At 42.5% G+C, this 15,794-nt stretch overlaps 1 protein-coding gene across 2 annotated transcripts in view; it reads left to right on the forward strand.

Moving 5' to 3' along the window:
* ITGB3BP (integrin subunit beta 3 binding protein) overlaps nucleotides 1-15,691 on the forward strand; it is an 18,509-nt gene extending 2,818 nt beyond the window's left edge. The window contains exons 2-9 of one of the 2 annotated variants that reach the window (XM_059853623.1): nucleotides 1,107-1,149; nucleotides 3,882-4,020; nucleotides 6,169-6,241; nucleotides 6,981-7,059; nucleotides 7,768-7,861; nucleotides 8,959-9,018; nucleotides 14,266-14,386; nucleotides 14,808-15,691. In XM_059853623.1, coding sequence (XP_059709606.1) covers nucleotides 1,107-1,149; nucleotides 3,882-4,020; nucleotides 6,169-6,241; nucleotides 6,981-7,059; nucleotides 7,768-7,861; nucleotides 8,959-9,018; nucleotides 14,266-14,375 — 598 coding nt within the window. In that variant the 3' untranslated portion in view covers nucleotides 14,376-14,386; nucleotides 14,808-15,691. The remainder of the gene's footprint in view (nucleotides 1-1,106; nucleotides 1,150-3,881; nucleotides 4,021-6,168; nucleotides 6,242-6,980; nucleotides 7,060-7,767; nucleotides 7,862-8,958; nucleotides 9,019-14,265; nucleotides 14,387-14,807) is intronic. The other variant, XM_059853624.1, reaches the window with a different exon arrangement.
* The last annotated feature ends 103 nt before the right edge of the window (nucleotides 15,692-15,794 follow it).

Raw genomic sequence — 15,794 nt, forward strand, 5'->3', positions numbered from 1 at the left:
TGTAATAGAGATAGCCGTAAAACAGTTTTCATATAAGGCCCTTGCCTGAATTACAGATCAAAGATATGTTTCCATTCTATTTTCCCAATCCTTTAATTTACAGTTTTGGAATAGCAGCATAAATTTGAAAAGGATATGTTTGGAATGAGGTCATCTGAATTCCTTACAAGGCAAAACATTCTTTTTCCAAGATGAAAACTGAGCTAAGATCTTGAAATATGATGTATATTCCAAACCTTCTTGAATTCAGTATGATATATATGTTTCTTGGGGACTGTTCTTACAAAGATTTTTTTTTTCTCATCGTTTTACACCACGCTTTAAACTATTGTTAAGATTTAGGAACGTGCTTAAAAAGTTTCAGTTGTCTCTGGGAAAAATAGTCTTAATTTATGTTGACCTTTCTTTCCTTGGAGCATTTCGCCTGCATTCAATAAAATTTTGATGACTGCTCTTTAGCAGACAGCTGTACCATATAAAGTATTATAAATATTCAGCTTTCCTCTTCCAGTGTTGCCATTAACAGCTGGGCATCCGGTTCAGAGGAGCAGATTTTGCAGAGAGAGCTTGGCATGTTCCTGAATCAGGAGAGGGAAGAAGGGAAGCAAACAGTTTCTTATGGTTTGGGGACCTGTAAAGGCATAGAGCATCTGTTCCCCAGTTAAGTCATAGCCTGGTAGCACTGAATCATGTTAAGAGCTAAAATGATGGGAAAAACTGCTTTTTTCACCTTGCCTGTACCTGTGTCTTAAATGTCTTAAACATTATTTCGACTAATGGCAAAATAATTCCAAGCCTTGCTCAGAAGGTATGTAAATGGAAATGCTTGTTGTTTATAGCCTTGGAGAAAAGATAAATACTCAGCATCATTTCACTTCAGTGCCTGGATTTTATCTCTGGTATAAAATGGAGAATCAGATTTTCTTAGGCAAACACTTTATCCTTCTAAACAAGCAACATTCGGGGAATGGATTTGCTTTGGATGCCATCAGTAAATGTGAAACCAAAAAAGGAAACTGTCTTTAGCATTATCAATTATAGACCTTACTAACAGAAATCTTTGTGTCTACGTGACCATAAAACCTGTCCCTGTTTTTCTCTTGCAGGGTTAAGAGAGCATTAAATTTGGACACTGTTAAAAAACATAATGTAAGTATTCTGTGGTGTCTGGAGCCATCTGGGCTGTATAAATATATATGTACATATATCTGTGTGCAAAAATAAATGTGGATATAAACAACCTACTTCATTTTAGCTGCCTTTATCTCGTTACAGATTGGATGTTGTCTGGGCAAATCTTAAAGCACAAAATTACTGCTGCAAATATTAGTATAAAACTGATTGTATTTCATTTGTCACAGAACTGCCTGGCGTTAAGTAATGTACATCTGCATGAATCACTTGAAAAATGTGCATATTGTTATTGCCACCACTATTTACCCAAGAGCTGAATGAGTTAAGATCCTTGGTGAAATCATTTATTAGAAATTAGCTCCATTATCCTGGGAAGCAAACGTTCTGCCATGTAATTGTACATGTGACAATATGGAATTATGATAATGCTGTAATCTGCATATTAGAAACTGCAAAATTGAAATGAAAACATTAAAGGCATTTTGGTGTCAGGGCTGTAATTACCTCCCTCAGCTAATCTGGCATCATGAAACAATAAACTCCTAACGCTGCCATCAATTTCAGTGCAGTTATCACAACCCAAATAAAATTGTACTGGTGCTGTTGTTTGTTGTGAATGCAGCTCCAGCATCCTCCCAGCCACCAGCATGTCGTGACATATGTCACTTTATTACCTCCCACAGTGGCTCTTGCTGCAGCCAGCAGGAGCTGGGGGGGATGGCAGGGTGCAAAGGAAGGAAAATTTTGGAGAAGTACAGAGAGAAAGAGCTGGTCAGCAAACGAGCTCCCAGTAAATCTCTGAGCCTGGGTCGTTTTGAAGAGGTTTTTGGATGTGCAGCACATCTTTGGAGGCCTCAGTGGTATTGAACAAGGCAGAAACTGGGCATTTAAAAAATTTCTACATACTTATTTTTTGAAAATTTCAACAGAGGTGCAAAAGACCGCTGTGGCACCAAAAATAAATCATTAACAGTTTAATTAGCAGCCTAGTGTGCCATTACCCAGCTTGTTCTGCTCAGAATGCAGCTGGGACTGTAATTGTGCAGCTGTTTCTTAGGCTGCAGTAGCATTTCTGTAGATGAGTGGTCGAGCTGAAATTCCATGGAATTCAGCTTTTCCTGCCCTAAAGCCACCCCCTCCCATGAGATAAAAAGGGTTACTCCATGCTTCCCTGCAGTCAGGCTCTTGTGCAGCAAAGAGCTGAGGAAAAGCCCACCTGAAGGACAGAAACTTTCAATAGAGGCTCAGGGATGTGGCTTTACACTGATTTTTAGTCCACATGATTTCTCCAATAGATGCACGTCAAAGATTTAAATTAAATAACTTTATAGAAGGAAAGAAGGAACAGAAAGTTGTAAACTCATGGTTTGGGTGAAATGCATTCTTAATCTTTGCTGTTTCTGTCATTCCTTCCCTGTTTTTATCAAGAGTTCCTCATTCCATGGATCAAAATATTCAAAACATTCCTCATTCCATGGATCAAAATATTCACAAACTAACCGGATCAGGAATGAGTCTTTTTAGATTTTTGGAATCTTAGCATGGTATCATTAAAAAATTGCATAACTGGAGTAAAATTCTTCTTCCTGGAGGAGAAAATCTTACTGACAAATAAAAATTGTTCTTGTAAGTGCTGCAGGAATTTTGTTTAAAATGACCTTATCCATGTCCAGAAATGGGTGAGGTGACTGCTGTTCAAGCAGGAACAATAGTCTGAAATGTTTGGAGATTCTCCCTGTTGTAAAGGAGATTTGATGACATGTTAATCCCCAAATTAGCATTGATACTTCAATTAATAATTCATTTAAAGATGATTGGAAACATTTCTTTAACCTGCTTGAATGTAGCAAGACAGAGGGAGAATTTCCATCAGGAGTAGTTTAAATGCTGCTAGACTGCAACAAGAGTATAAATGAGAGGTGTGAAATTATTTAAGGTATTTGAGACTAAAACAAGGCAGAGGCAAGTGGGCAGCATTAAAATCTTTTAAAATCTGCTGTAAGTCCCACTACTGATGACCAACAGCAGGACTTCTGGGTTGTGAAATAAAGGTTTGGGTTGGTTGTTTTTTATTTCTGTACATGGAATGTGCAGAAAATCCCAGTTTCTCATCCTTGCAATTCAGCATCCATGCTAGAGCCTGTCCCAGATAATCCCAGTTCATATTTCAGCATTTCAGACTTGTTCTTCTGAAAATTTCTCTGCACAAATCCTTTATCATCATTCAATAATTCCTCTTGCATCATTAGACATATTGAAACCCTGAACCACAGACAAAGTTTTGGATTTAAGGGACTCTGGATTTTTTCAATTAAAAAAAATCATTTAAAAAAATTATTAGAAATAACTTTTGATACAACTAAAATCTAAAAATATTTGTGTTTTAAATTCTCATTACTGGAAGAAAAATAATAACTTGGTTTGGCTGCTTTAAAAAGCCCCAAACATCAAGGTGATCATGCCAGAATACCTAAATCCCTGGAAAACTCATGTTTTTTCTCTATGGAACCTGGGAGACAAAGTGTTTGAGAGGATTTTTTAGTTTTTTAGTTTTTTTAAACTAATCTTATTGAGAAGAGGGAGTGATAGAGAAGCTTGATGAGCACAAAGTCACCCCCCACAACATTTACCATAGGTTTTCCATAATGGGAATGCATAAAGCCAGGAATTACTTAGGGGGGGTGGGAAATTCAGAGAGCTTTTGTCAATATTCATCTGGACTTTTTTTGTATTTTTCTCTGTTTCAGGCACCTGATGCAACCCCCCTGAAGGCCAAAAGGAGCAACCTGAACATCTACTCCCCAACCACAGGCACGTGCCAGCTGAGTCCCTGCTCCTCTCCCAGCAGTGCCAGGGCACAAAACCCCAGCAGTGCCCCAGCAGAGGGTGAGCTGAACATTCCCTCTTTCTTACTGCAGCTTTTTCCTGCTTTTAGGGACTTCTCTCCCATCTGCTGTATTTGGGTTTTTTTTCCTCTTGAAAAATCTCTTCTGGAAAAGCCAAAGTTGGGACTTAAATCTTTAATGTTTTGTAGTGTGAGTCTTGGGGATGTTTATAAAACAACTGAGTGAGACAATTTTTAATTTACATAACACTGAATGTTATCAGCTCTCAGAAAACACACCTTTGTAAGATTATAATGATATTATTTCCAGTTCACTTTAGGATAAATGTTCACTTAGTTCCACAGTCACAGCTTTTGACTCTGGCTGCTCAAGAAGCAGATTTTCAGTAGACTGAGCTGCTTTTATGGCTGTATAAAAATATTGTGCTTGTGGCCTCTTTGAAGTGTTGAGGAACCCTCAGGTCACCTGGTGTAACTTTTTTATTTTGAAAAGAAGAATACAGAGGGACCTTTTCTCATCTTTCCTATAGAGCTTTCATTTCCTTGCAGTACAACTCTAGAAAAGATTATTAAGTAATAATGATAGTAATAAATAATGCATCGTTTCTGTTGTTAGCAAATTCCTTGTTCCATTTTTTAGTTATTAAGACAAAATCTGATTTTGAATTTGTCTGGCTTTAATTTTCAGCCACTGGTTCTTGTTGGGTTACAGAATTTTTTATGCCCCAGAGGTTTTGGAATTTATGTACAGTAATTGAGGCCTCACCAACATTTATGAATTATGTTGAGTAAAAATATTCTGAGCAATGTAGAACAGCCACAGTTGGAAATTTATCTGGGTGTCTGCAGATTTTAGCTACTGGACCATGTCCTCTCCTGATGGATTTGCAGAGGTGGAGCTTCCCTCCAGGATTTTAGATTTTATCCTAATTCTTTATCCTGCTGCCTGTCTTTTTTTTTCTCTGTTCATATAGCTACAAGGTGTTGGTGGTGTGTCATTATTAAACCCCAAGTTCCAGGCTGTCCATATAAAGCCACAACTTCTGCTCTCCTAAAAACCCACAGTACTGCTCTAAAAGTATGACCTGTTTGATAATTGATAACTGATTTAAGTCCAAGTTCTATTGACTACTTAGATTTAAAATGAAATCTTTGAGGGTCTTCACTTTTAGCTACTGTATTAAAGCTTAAACTTTTATAGCACTTTATCATCCTGAAGTGTTTCTAAATGTTTTACAAAATATTAAAATTAAAAGTTAATTTATCCTCGAGTGCTGAGACTTGGATGTAATAATTTAGATCTAACAAGAAGAAATCAAAGTGTTTAATGCTGAGTGTGGTCTCTTTTTTTTTAGTCTGATGGCAGGAAGGAGATTTATTACAGTGAAATGTGGAAAGCTCCTCATTCCACAGGGTCTGTCTGGGATCTGTACATTCGTTAAGCCCTTGGTAAATTCCAAATCCTTCACTTAAAGGTGAATTTACAAAATCCCCACGTTTTGTGATGCCTTCAACTTAAGCCACAATTAAATCATTTCTGATAGTCAGATGTGACTTTTTTATAGCTGGAACAAGTATTGATAGACAAGCTAAAATTTTAATCTGGTTTTGTTCTGATCTGATTCCTGTGGGAATTGGATAAATCATGTAAATTCAGAGTGTCGTTTGTGGTCAGAGGTCACATTTATCCTGCCCCATCCATCACATGCCAGACTGGAATATTATATTGTCAGCAGAGCACATTTGGAGCCTTTGGAAGCAATTCCCAGTATCTTTGTGGTTGTTTAGGAAATGGACCTGGGGCCAGGCAGTTTTTGTGGAGGGAAATGGGAATTTCATAGCTCAGTCACTGCAGCATTTTCAGGATAATGCTCGATGTTAATCTGCATTTAATAGGATAAGAAGCTCCTGGAAGAGCACAGTAAGTATCTGCCAGGATGATTCTAACTTCCAGGTGTTCATGCTGTGATCCCAAGGTTTCCAGAAACTGAGGAGAGGTCAAATTCCAGAAGTGTAAATTATAAATCATTTAGTGTGGGTCATTCCAAGTCCTGCTCTCCAAATGAGCTTTGAGGTTTTTCCTCTTCTCGAAAGATCCCTCAGCACTCAAGGTTCACACCCGCTCCTTCTTCAGGTGCTTCAATTACCCCACCTCTGATTTTTATCCTTATTGTGTCTCTTTTTCCGAGGAGATGGGAGCGAGCAGAGCGATTCCGAGAGCGGATTGTCCAGGAGAGGGCAGCCTCAAACAGAGCACGACGTGTAAGTGCAATCAGTTTGGAGTTCGTTATGGCTGCAGGGCTGTGACTGCATCTCTTTTTCACCACCAGACCATAACTGTGGCGTTTATTCACCTAAATATTATGTTTGAAGTTGTAGCTCTTCCTTTTCCTTATTGCAGTTGAACTCACAATCTGTTTCCTGGGGTTTTTGCCTCTGCTGGATGTTTTCCCACACCATTAGGCTGAAATTCCTTCAGTGTAGGATAGTGTCTTCCAAGTGATGGAGCTGGACAGATTGTTGGGATGACATTTAAACAGTGGAAAATAAAATATTGACATTATACCGGTGTAAACCTGTAAGTTGATTAATTGGGTTTTTTTTGTGATTCAGTGAATCTCTTGATCAACACATCCAGCCTCATCTCTTAGTGACAGGAACCCGGAACTGCAGAACAATTGGGGTAATTAGAGGCCTCATTGATATGGAGATGTTTGCATTCTATAATTCAGAATGTTTTTAAAAGGTTTGCAGGAGACCAGCAGTGACAGTCAAATAAAAACCTGTCTAAACCAACACCTACACTCAATATCCATGTGAACTTCCATACACTTAATTTTACAGCTGGAAAATACATTGTCCAGTACACTGATATAAATCTTAACAGCTGAACTGGATCCATCCCCATTCCAACGAGAAAATCTCTGGGAAACATTGCAAACATGGATTTTCAGTGTGTGAGGACATGGATAATTGGAATTGTTTCATCTTTTTTACACAGGTTCCTGCAACTGCACTCCCAAGTGAGAAATTCCTTGCCCAGAATTCTGAAACTGAGAGCAAATCTGACAAGCCTGAAGGTCTGGTTTACACTGATTTTCTTTTAAACTACTTCTAATACAGGATTTGAAAGCAAAATTAGGATTTTATATGCAACATTTGATTTTGAAGGGGTAGGGAAACAAATAAAAGACTTGAAACCAGGCAAGTTGGACTTGGAAATCCAGAAAATGCAAAAAACTCAAAAACTGATTGGATTTTTTAAACTAGAAGAGTTTGCTTTTCCATGTCCTCAGTTTTTAATTGTACACACATAAAATCAATATGAGGTAGTTCTAAATTATTATTTATAACTCGAAATATGAATTAACTGCATAGATTTTTATGTCTTTGAAGATTAAAGATCCTTTTGTGTCGAAGTGATTGTACCATTTAATTTAGCTCTAAAGTATCATTATTTCATAGTCCAATACATGTTAAAATGCAAATCACTGCTCTCTTTTTTTCCCATTTTGTTTCCTGACTAAATTTAGCACAAGGCTCGTTGCTGTGCATCAATAGCTAAGAAATAATTCAGTGTGTTCAGTTACTTCATGTGGATGAGATTTTATTTTTTAAAAAACAAAAAAACAATGACACTAATTGAAAATATTTTAATTGCAGTGTTTATTTAGAAAATGAGGAATTCAGAGCTTATGAACAATTTCCAAATTGGTTTTGGTATGTTGTAGCTATGGAGTAGATATTGGGAATGGGATTTAAGGATAATTTTAATTGTTGTTTTCCAGGCTTTGGAGGGCAGCAGAGAGCTGGAAAATATCCTCGGAGTCTCACACTCGTCCTGTGTCCTGAGTGCTGAACTGCAGAAAACCCAAGCGCTGGGTGAGGAGGGGGCTCAGTACATTTATTTATCCCCTTGGAACATTTACCAGGGATCACTCCAGATGTTCCCTTTGGTACTCCCCAGGACTCAGGAAAAATGCACTTCAAGTGTCCCCGTGCATCCAGCAGGGACATAAAAGCCAGGCACACTGGGGAGGGAAAACCTGGAAAAGCAACACCTTTTCTTATGGAAATGGTCAGTAAATAGTTAGCTACTTAGTGGGTGCTTAGGTGGGGATTAGGCTGAGCGTTTGCACTTGGATTGCTTGGCCTTTCTTCTCCCCTTCCGAGGAAGTTGGTTTGTTTGTTTGTTTGCCCGTCAGCAGGATTAGGCTGAATATAAATTTCCAGGCTTTAAAAATGGCCATTCATGCGTCTTGCAATGATGGACATTCCAGATGCTTGTTGTGTTGGGATAAGGGCACTTCACAGCCTCCACATCTGAAATGCTTTTCCAGAGGAGCCCGGAAAGCAAACCTGGAGAGCCTGGGCTGCTGCTTTTTGCGGCTGGGAGCAGGTGGACAGTAGAGCCACAGGTACCAGAGAAAATTTCTTCCCAAGCAGTGGAATTGATGCATCACATGCTGGTGTCTCCATCACCATTTCTTCCCTGACTCGTGTTCCAAAGCTCATTCCATTTTCCTTCTGCGTGGGCATGCCCTGCTCCGTTCCCACTGTAGTGCCAGATCCTTTCTGAGCCACGATGGAGTTACCTGGGCACAGGCTGGGTTTCCATCGGGGTGGGACAGCCAGCCAGCCAGCCCAAAGGACAGCTCAGACCTCTTATTGCCACTCCTGTGTCCACTCTTTCCCTCAGCTCCTTGGGAAAGAAGCATCCTTCCCCCATCTCTGAATTAGGAACCATGGCAGCACTAGAAAAAAAAATTGGAACAAAATGTGGGATGAGGCTTGGAAGCAAAACTTGTCAGAATTCTCTAAATTTTGAAAACTCTTGTTAATTTTTTTGAGCACAGTTACATAGGCGAGAGGATTTTTTCCCTTGAAATGCTTTGAAAGTGAAGGAGGCAGCAGAGGTATTATTTTCTTTGAAAGCTCTGGGGCAACATTTGTTGATTTTGGATTTATTTCTTCACTAGTGAGTCAAGCAGAAAAACTGCAGCTGTTGAAAGCAAACCATGGAAAAGTCCCTGCCCGAGGTAAGGAACTCTTCATAACTCCTGTGGAACAGATGTTTTGATTCCTTTTGCTTGATTTCTTTTCAGTCCTTTTCACTTGCAATAAGTTGGGTAACCTCTAGGATATGAAAACAGTGATAATCAAATGTGTTTCTTCTGAATGGTCTGCAAATGTAAATTGAATATTTGCTGCTGTTTCCATTGTGTTGGTATTTCCCCATGAGACTGTGCAGGAGAAGGAATCATTCATGGCCTTGCACTTGTGGCATGGTCCAGAAGATTTTCCATACTTTTTGTATATCCCAATTATCCTTGTTCTTCCTCATCCTCTTCCCTCCCACTGTGTTTGCAGTGTCACAATCTTGCAGCAAAACCTTTTTCACTTTGTCTGTCTTGTGGGGTGTTTCACCCACTCCAGGGAGCTGTGAAATCCCAGCTCTGGGGTTTCTTCATAACCAGTGCTGTGAAAATATTTGAAGCTGCTTTGGGTGTTTCATCCCCAGCTGCTTTAGTGCCTTGGCAGGAGGGAAGGGGACACACACAGGACAGTTTAATTCCCTCACACTCAGTAAACCCAGCAACCATCCCCCAGGGATATTCTGATATTTCTGTTATCTTCACATTCTCCATCTGAAAGCAGAGCAAACCCCAAACCAGGAGCAGTGGTGCCATCTCTGCTGTGGGAATTCTCTTAAAGGACAGAAAATTGATCAAGCTTAGATTTGCTGGGCTGCAGCAGATTAGCTGCAAATGAAAAGGAGTGACAGCCCCTGGGAGGGAGCTGGGCTGATTTGTGCAGTGTGCAGGTGCTGATTTACAGCTGCCTGTGTCCTCCTGCTGCAGCCCTGCCTGCCAGGGCTGGGCATGCTGCGAGCTCTCACTGCTGCCTTTGTGCTCTGCTCCTCGCTGCTCACCACTGCTCACACTCTGGAGTTCCAGCCCTGCTCCAGAAAGCAGCCCCTAGCCCCAAACACACAGCCAGGCTGCTTACATGAGAGATATTTTGTGAAGCTAGGGTGGGAAAGAGAATTCTGAGTTTAAGCTGAGCAATTTTGATGAAGTTCCTATGTCAGTTTTGCTTTCACAAAGAATAAATTCAATTTTGCAGTCTTGAAAATGCAGAAGCGGGAGAGGCAGAGAAGTTTGTGATCAAAGAGAAGCATCTGGAGATGTTTTTCTTTGCCTTTTAGTTTCAGATGTGGGTTTTTCATAATTATCTTTAATTAGTTATGGCAAGGCTTAAAACTTATGACTGTTCTGTGGCTTGGTCCAGATGGAATGTCACATTATCATCACATGGTGAGGCATGAAATTTATTTACTTTACATAAACGACCTCCTCTTAAAACAACTCCATAGTAAACATTCCTGGCTCAATGGGCAGCCTTGTGCAGAGCTCAGTTTATCATTTTGGGTGACCAGCATGGAAAAAGGGCATCACTGTTTGCCCATGACTTGAATTTACAGCAAACAAAATGTTTTTGAATAAAAAGTAAGCAAATTGTAAAACAACTGCCAAGAGATGAATCGAGTCGGTGTCTGGGAGTCCAAGATGTGCTGAGAATGGATGTGCAGGTTGGGATGTGCACGTTTTAAAGGAAGATTTCATGGGTTTGGAGATTCCAGGAGTGAAGGAGCTAAAAGGGGAAGCTGCTCCAAGTGGCTGTGACAAAGGACAGGGACACTTTGCTTCCCCAAAACCCTGACACAAACCATGGCTGCTGCCCATGAGAGCGTTCCAGAGATCAAATACTTGCAGTGGTGAGGAAAACTCTGTCCAGGCTGTGATGAAATAAAAAACTCTTCCTTTGCTGTGGGGCTGTTCATCCTGCTGAGCCCAGGGGCAAATCTGAGTTCTGAGCATTCCCAGCTTTCATGGTGGGGTGAATGCAAGGGGCTGAGGTTTGTGCTCCTGGGGCAGTAGGGGTGGCTTTCCAGGAGACTGGATCAGGGGAACTGCATGGATTTTATTCCACGCCACTTGAAATCACTGATGAAAGCAAAGCTGAGAACTCAGGGACCAAAACTCCTGAGTTTCCACCTGCCAGTCTGAAAACTGCATTTATTTTAAAACATAAATCCCCTTTCACAACCACTGCGAAATAGAAACACATCCTTAATAATCAGAGCTCCTCCTTGAACCAGATAAAAAGGTAAAAATACAGAATTCCACCATTTATCCCTTTTGGTGTCAGTTTGAGTTCAAAATGTGGGTGTCTTAAGACTAAACCACTTGTCTCTGGGGGTTTATTTTCACATCATTCTCAAATCAAGTGTTACAGATTTGACCTTTAGGTGTACTTGGTTATCTGCCCCACCTTTCCTTCCTCCTCCTTGGAGATCTTCTGAGGAAAAGGGGAATACAGCAGTAGATTTTTCCATCTGTAAAACCCTGACTTGAAAACCACATTTATTTTCCTCAGCCCAGCTTTGTATTTACTTACAGGGAAGAAATGCCATTATTTGCTGGGAGAAGTGAGTCTGGGAACTGGCTGAGCAAAAACTGTACCACTGGAGGGATCTGGCCTGGTTCCTGTGCCCTTCCCTGTGGAAGAGCATCCCTGTTTGTGCTCCTGGGGCTTTCCTACCCTCTCACCTGGGCAGGGCTGACCTCAGCCCCTCACTCAGTGGGCATTGCCCCGGGGGGTGTGGTTTGCCCAGTTTGTGTCCTGGGCATGAAAAGCTGTTGTTGCTGGGCTGGATTTGAATTCCTGTCTCCTCATTCTGTGGCTTTGAGTTTGTGCCCGTGGGAGTCCCTCCCAGAGGAGGGGAGGGGACAGATCCCACTCAGCCCAGCCCCCCAGGCTTCATTTCCCAGCACAGGTGAGGAATCCTGTCCCCTGCCAGCCCCAGGAGCTGGGGGAGCTCCCCACTGCTCCTTCCCTGCAGGATTTGGGGCTGTGGGGCTGTACCCACCCCTGAATTTTCCAAACAGCCTGAGACTGGAGGAGTCTGGGGTGTGGGCCCAGCAGCACGAGGAGTTTGGGATGGAAGGAAGGAAGGGGCAGCTCCAGGGCTCTGCAGTGATGGAGCACCCTGGGCTATGCAGATGAAATATTAAGCCATTAACTGCAGTGGCAGATACAGAAATGCACATGAGACATATGACTGGAGGCCCCAGACAAGTACACAGAGAACTGTCAACCTGCATTTTAGATTTAGGTGTCAGCCCCATTTATTCCCAGACTTCACCCTTGTTTTTACACTCTATTTTCCTACGTGCCTTTTTAGAGATGCAACAGCTATGAATTTTTAATTCTGGTGGATCTAGTTTAGAGTATTAAGCTTAATGAAAAATTCAAAAGAATTGTAGTTCTTCCAACATGTAGCAACTCCTACATGAGAATAAATACTGCTTTCTCCCATGAATATAATTATTTTAAATAAAAAAGAAAAGAAACATTAGTTTGGACTCACTTAGTAGCAATTATATGTTTAAGAGGTGTAAATAACTTGCTATCCAGACATTACAAATATCCAGGTGCTCTGTATGTGCTGATGACAACAAAATTGAAAAGAAAGACTGTAATAATTCTGACTGGTTTTCTCTGCAGAAGATATTGATTATTTGTGTGTGGTGAGAGATTTGGAAAATTCAATTAAAGGAGTTGTGCAAAGGTTTCATAAATTTCCCCAGTACAGCGTGTACACAGACATTGCTGCGTATTAAATCAATGCAGCACTTCACAATATATTTTCTTTGAAACATAAAAATAAATAACATTTAAACAGTTCTGCTTACTACAGAAACAAATTTTATTTTCTGTGAAGCATTTAGTCATGTGCTATCACTGACTCATACACATTTGCCAGCTGTAACAAATTTTATAGACGTTTTCTCCAGAGACATAGCTCATATACTATGAATTTTTAAATGAGCAAATGGTGAAGAAGGGATGTCAGCAATATAAAAATTGATCAGTTAAAAGATAAAAGCATAAGTAAAGAGATTTGTATGGTAGTCTTAATAGGTTTTATTAAATAAAAATACTATAAAAAGACAGTAATGAATAGACTGAAGGTTTTAACTGTGGTTGAGGTGGAGAAAAATTATTCTGGCACATTTAGTAGAAGATTGGTTTTATATCACCCGACAGGTGAACATTTTTTTTCTCTCTGCTTTTTAGATCTGTAAATGTTTTAGAGCAGTCAAAGTTGGGAGAGGATGGTGGGGGAACTTGGAGGGGAAAGGAAACTTGGGAAGATTGAGCCCTTTTAGTGCCTGTGTGGTCCAAGGGCAGCTCCAGGTTAGGCTGTCAGCCCAGGGGCAGGTGCTGGTGTGTGAGATCCCACGGAACCCCAGTGTGCCAGCTGGGGAGAGCTGAGGGGGCCCTGCCCCAGCAGCCCCCTGGCCGTGGGGTTTGGTGCCCTCCCCAGCTGGGTTTGTGTGCAGCTGAGAGGCTCAAGCTGCTGGAAATCCCCTTTGTGTGTTCAGCGTCATCCTGAATTCTCCCTCACCCCTGCGGGCCGGGGAATCAAACAGCCCCGAGCCAGCAGGCCTGGGGCTGCTCCAGCAGAGCTGCTCGTCTGCTGCAGGGACATGTGGCTGCCCTGGCGCTCTCAGGCACCTGCTCCCAGAGCCTTCCCACATGTTCTCATTCCCTGAGTTCCTTTCTGCCCTTGCACACTTTTCCTGTGCTTGTCCCAGCCACCTGCTCACCCTCACCCGGCCCGGCCCCGCCCGGCTGCGGCCCCAGGTGTGGGTGATCCGGGGATGGCTCTGGGTGACTCTGGGATAGCTCTGGGATGGCTCTGGGTGATCCAGGGGTGGCTCTGGGTGACTCTGGGATGGCTCTGAGTGACTCTGGGATAGCTCTGGGATGGCTTTGGGTGATCCAGGGATGGCTCTGGGTGACTCTGGGATAGCTCTGGGATGGCTCTGGGTGACTCTGGGATGGCTCTGGGTGATCCAGGGGTTGGAGTTCCCCTGCTGCAATCCCTGATTGAGCTCTGCTGGCACAGCCCTTGGGGATTATTATTTATTCGTTTATTATTGATAGCAAAAGGCAGCACCAGCTTCTCATCCTGGTGGCACATTCAGTTCTACTTTGCCATCACTGCCAGTGATGGAACACAGGTGCAGCCACTCACCAGGACAAGCTCTGAAATCCCTGCTGAGACGCTGTGGGTGAAGGAAAAGGGGTGCTGGGTTCTTTAACCACCACAGCAACTTATTTAACTTGTGTGTGAGGCAGGATTTGCACAAATTCTGCCATCACACCACGGTTGTCCATCACATACTATGTTTCTGTGTTTTCCTTGTTCACAGAGCACATCCAGGTTGGGAGTGCTGCATTCTTCACCTCGTTCCTGGACAGAAGGAAGGAGCCCCTGGGCCTGCTCCCTGCCTTGCCCAGCACCAAGGCACAGCCAGAGTGACCAGGTCCAAGGTACTTCTTGTAAACCATAGAGAGCTCTGGGATGTTTGCAGGCTGCCCTGAGGGGAATCAGGCGTTCTCTGCCCTGGGGTTTGTTCCTGGTTTGCTGAGCATTGCGACAAAGAGCTTCTCTAGAAGCTCTGCTCCCCCACTGAAACACCCAGTGCTGTTTCCCCTCATGTTGTTGCTGCTTTGGCTACTTGTCCTTGTTGCAGCATTTCTCCTCACCAGTTTGTTCCTCCTTTGGCTACTTGCTCCTTAAAACATCCCCAAATGTCCCTGCAGCTCCAGGCAGAGGGGCTGGTGCCCTGCCTTGCCTGAGGCTCTGTGTGTGTTTTACTGGACATCACGTCCATAACTCCATCAGATCCCATGCACGATGATGCTGCTGTCTAATTGCTATTTATTTTAGTCATTCCTCATCTCCCCACAGGCATTATGTGAAAAATGCATTCCACATCAACCCAAACTTCTCCATCTGCTGGACTGGACTTAAAAGGAGCGAAGAACTGAGTGTAAACCAATCTCCCCAGCAAATCCCAGCTGGGGAGCGCTCGCTGTGCCGGGCAGGTGCACGTCCAGATAACATTTCTGGCATCTATTTCAACTTAACAATGTGCACAAGCAGATAATCTCAATGTAAATAATCCACCCCGGGTGCTGTGCAGCCCTTGCCTTGGGGCTGCTGCTGTGTGCTGCTCTGGGCTCTGGAGGGCTCTGGGGCAGGAGGGAGCTCTGCAGTGCCAGCAATGAATTATTCCCACCCTGGATGTGTTTTAGTGGTTTGCAAACACTTTCCTGGTGCTGCTGCCATGGCTGGGGACAGATCTGTCACCCACATGAGGGTTCCTCTGGAGTCAGCCCCAGCCCCAGGGTAAAAAGGCCTCAGCCTCTGACCCAGCCTTAGCACAGGGCTCTGGTAACGTTTGCTTTTAGGTCAGCATTTGAGTTTAGTTTTGGCATTTAATGCTGTAGGAGCAGAGTTGTTTTATATAAACCAACCCTTTTTATAGACCAGCTGCTTTTCTCTTTCCTTCTCCTCAGCCTCACCCCTCCAGCCGAGTGAATCCCCTGCCTCTCAAATCCTTGCAGTTAGGCTGAAAAAGTGCAGTAAAACTATTTATTCTTATTAAAGTCCAGCATAAACACAAACCCTTGAATTCATTTCTACCACTGCAAAGTCCCATCCTCAAATAAACTGATTTTTACAAGTAAAATTCTGAGCACCAGCATGATAAAGGTGTTCAGGGTGTGGCCAAGCACACACATGCTCAAGCTTTGGGAGTTTTTAATTAATAAAAATGATTTTGCACTTCACTGCCTGTGCAGTCTGACTGGGAAGAAGGTTAGGAAGTGTTTGAGGGAATTGTGGCAGCTCTTCTCATCTCCCCCCAGTCTGCCAGGCTTTCAGCTGGGGGTG

This window comes from Haemorhous mexicanus, chromosome 9 (genome assembly GCF_027477595.1).
Source record: "Haemorhous mexicanus isolate bHaeMex1 chromosome 9, bHaeMex1.pri, whole genome shotgun sequence".
In the NCBI taxonomy this organism is placed as follows: Eukaryota; Metazoa; Chordata; class Aves; order Passeriformes; family Fringillidae; genus Haemorhous; species Haemorhous mexicanus.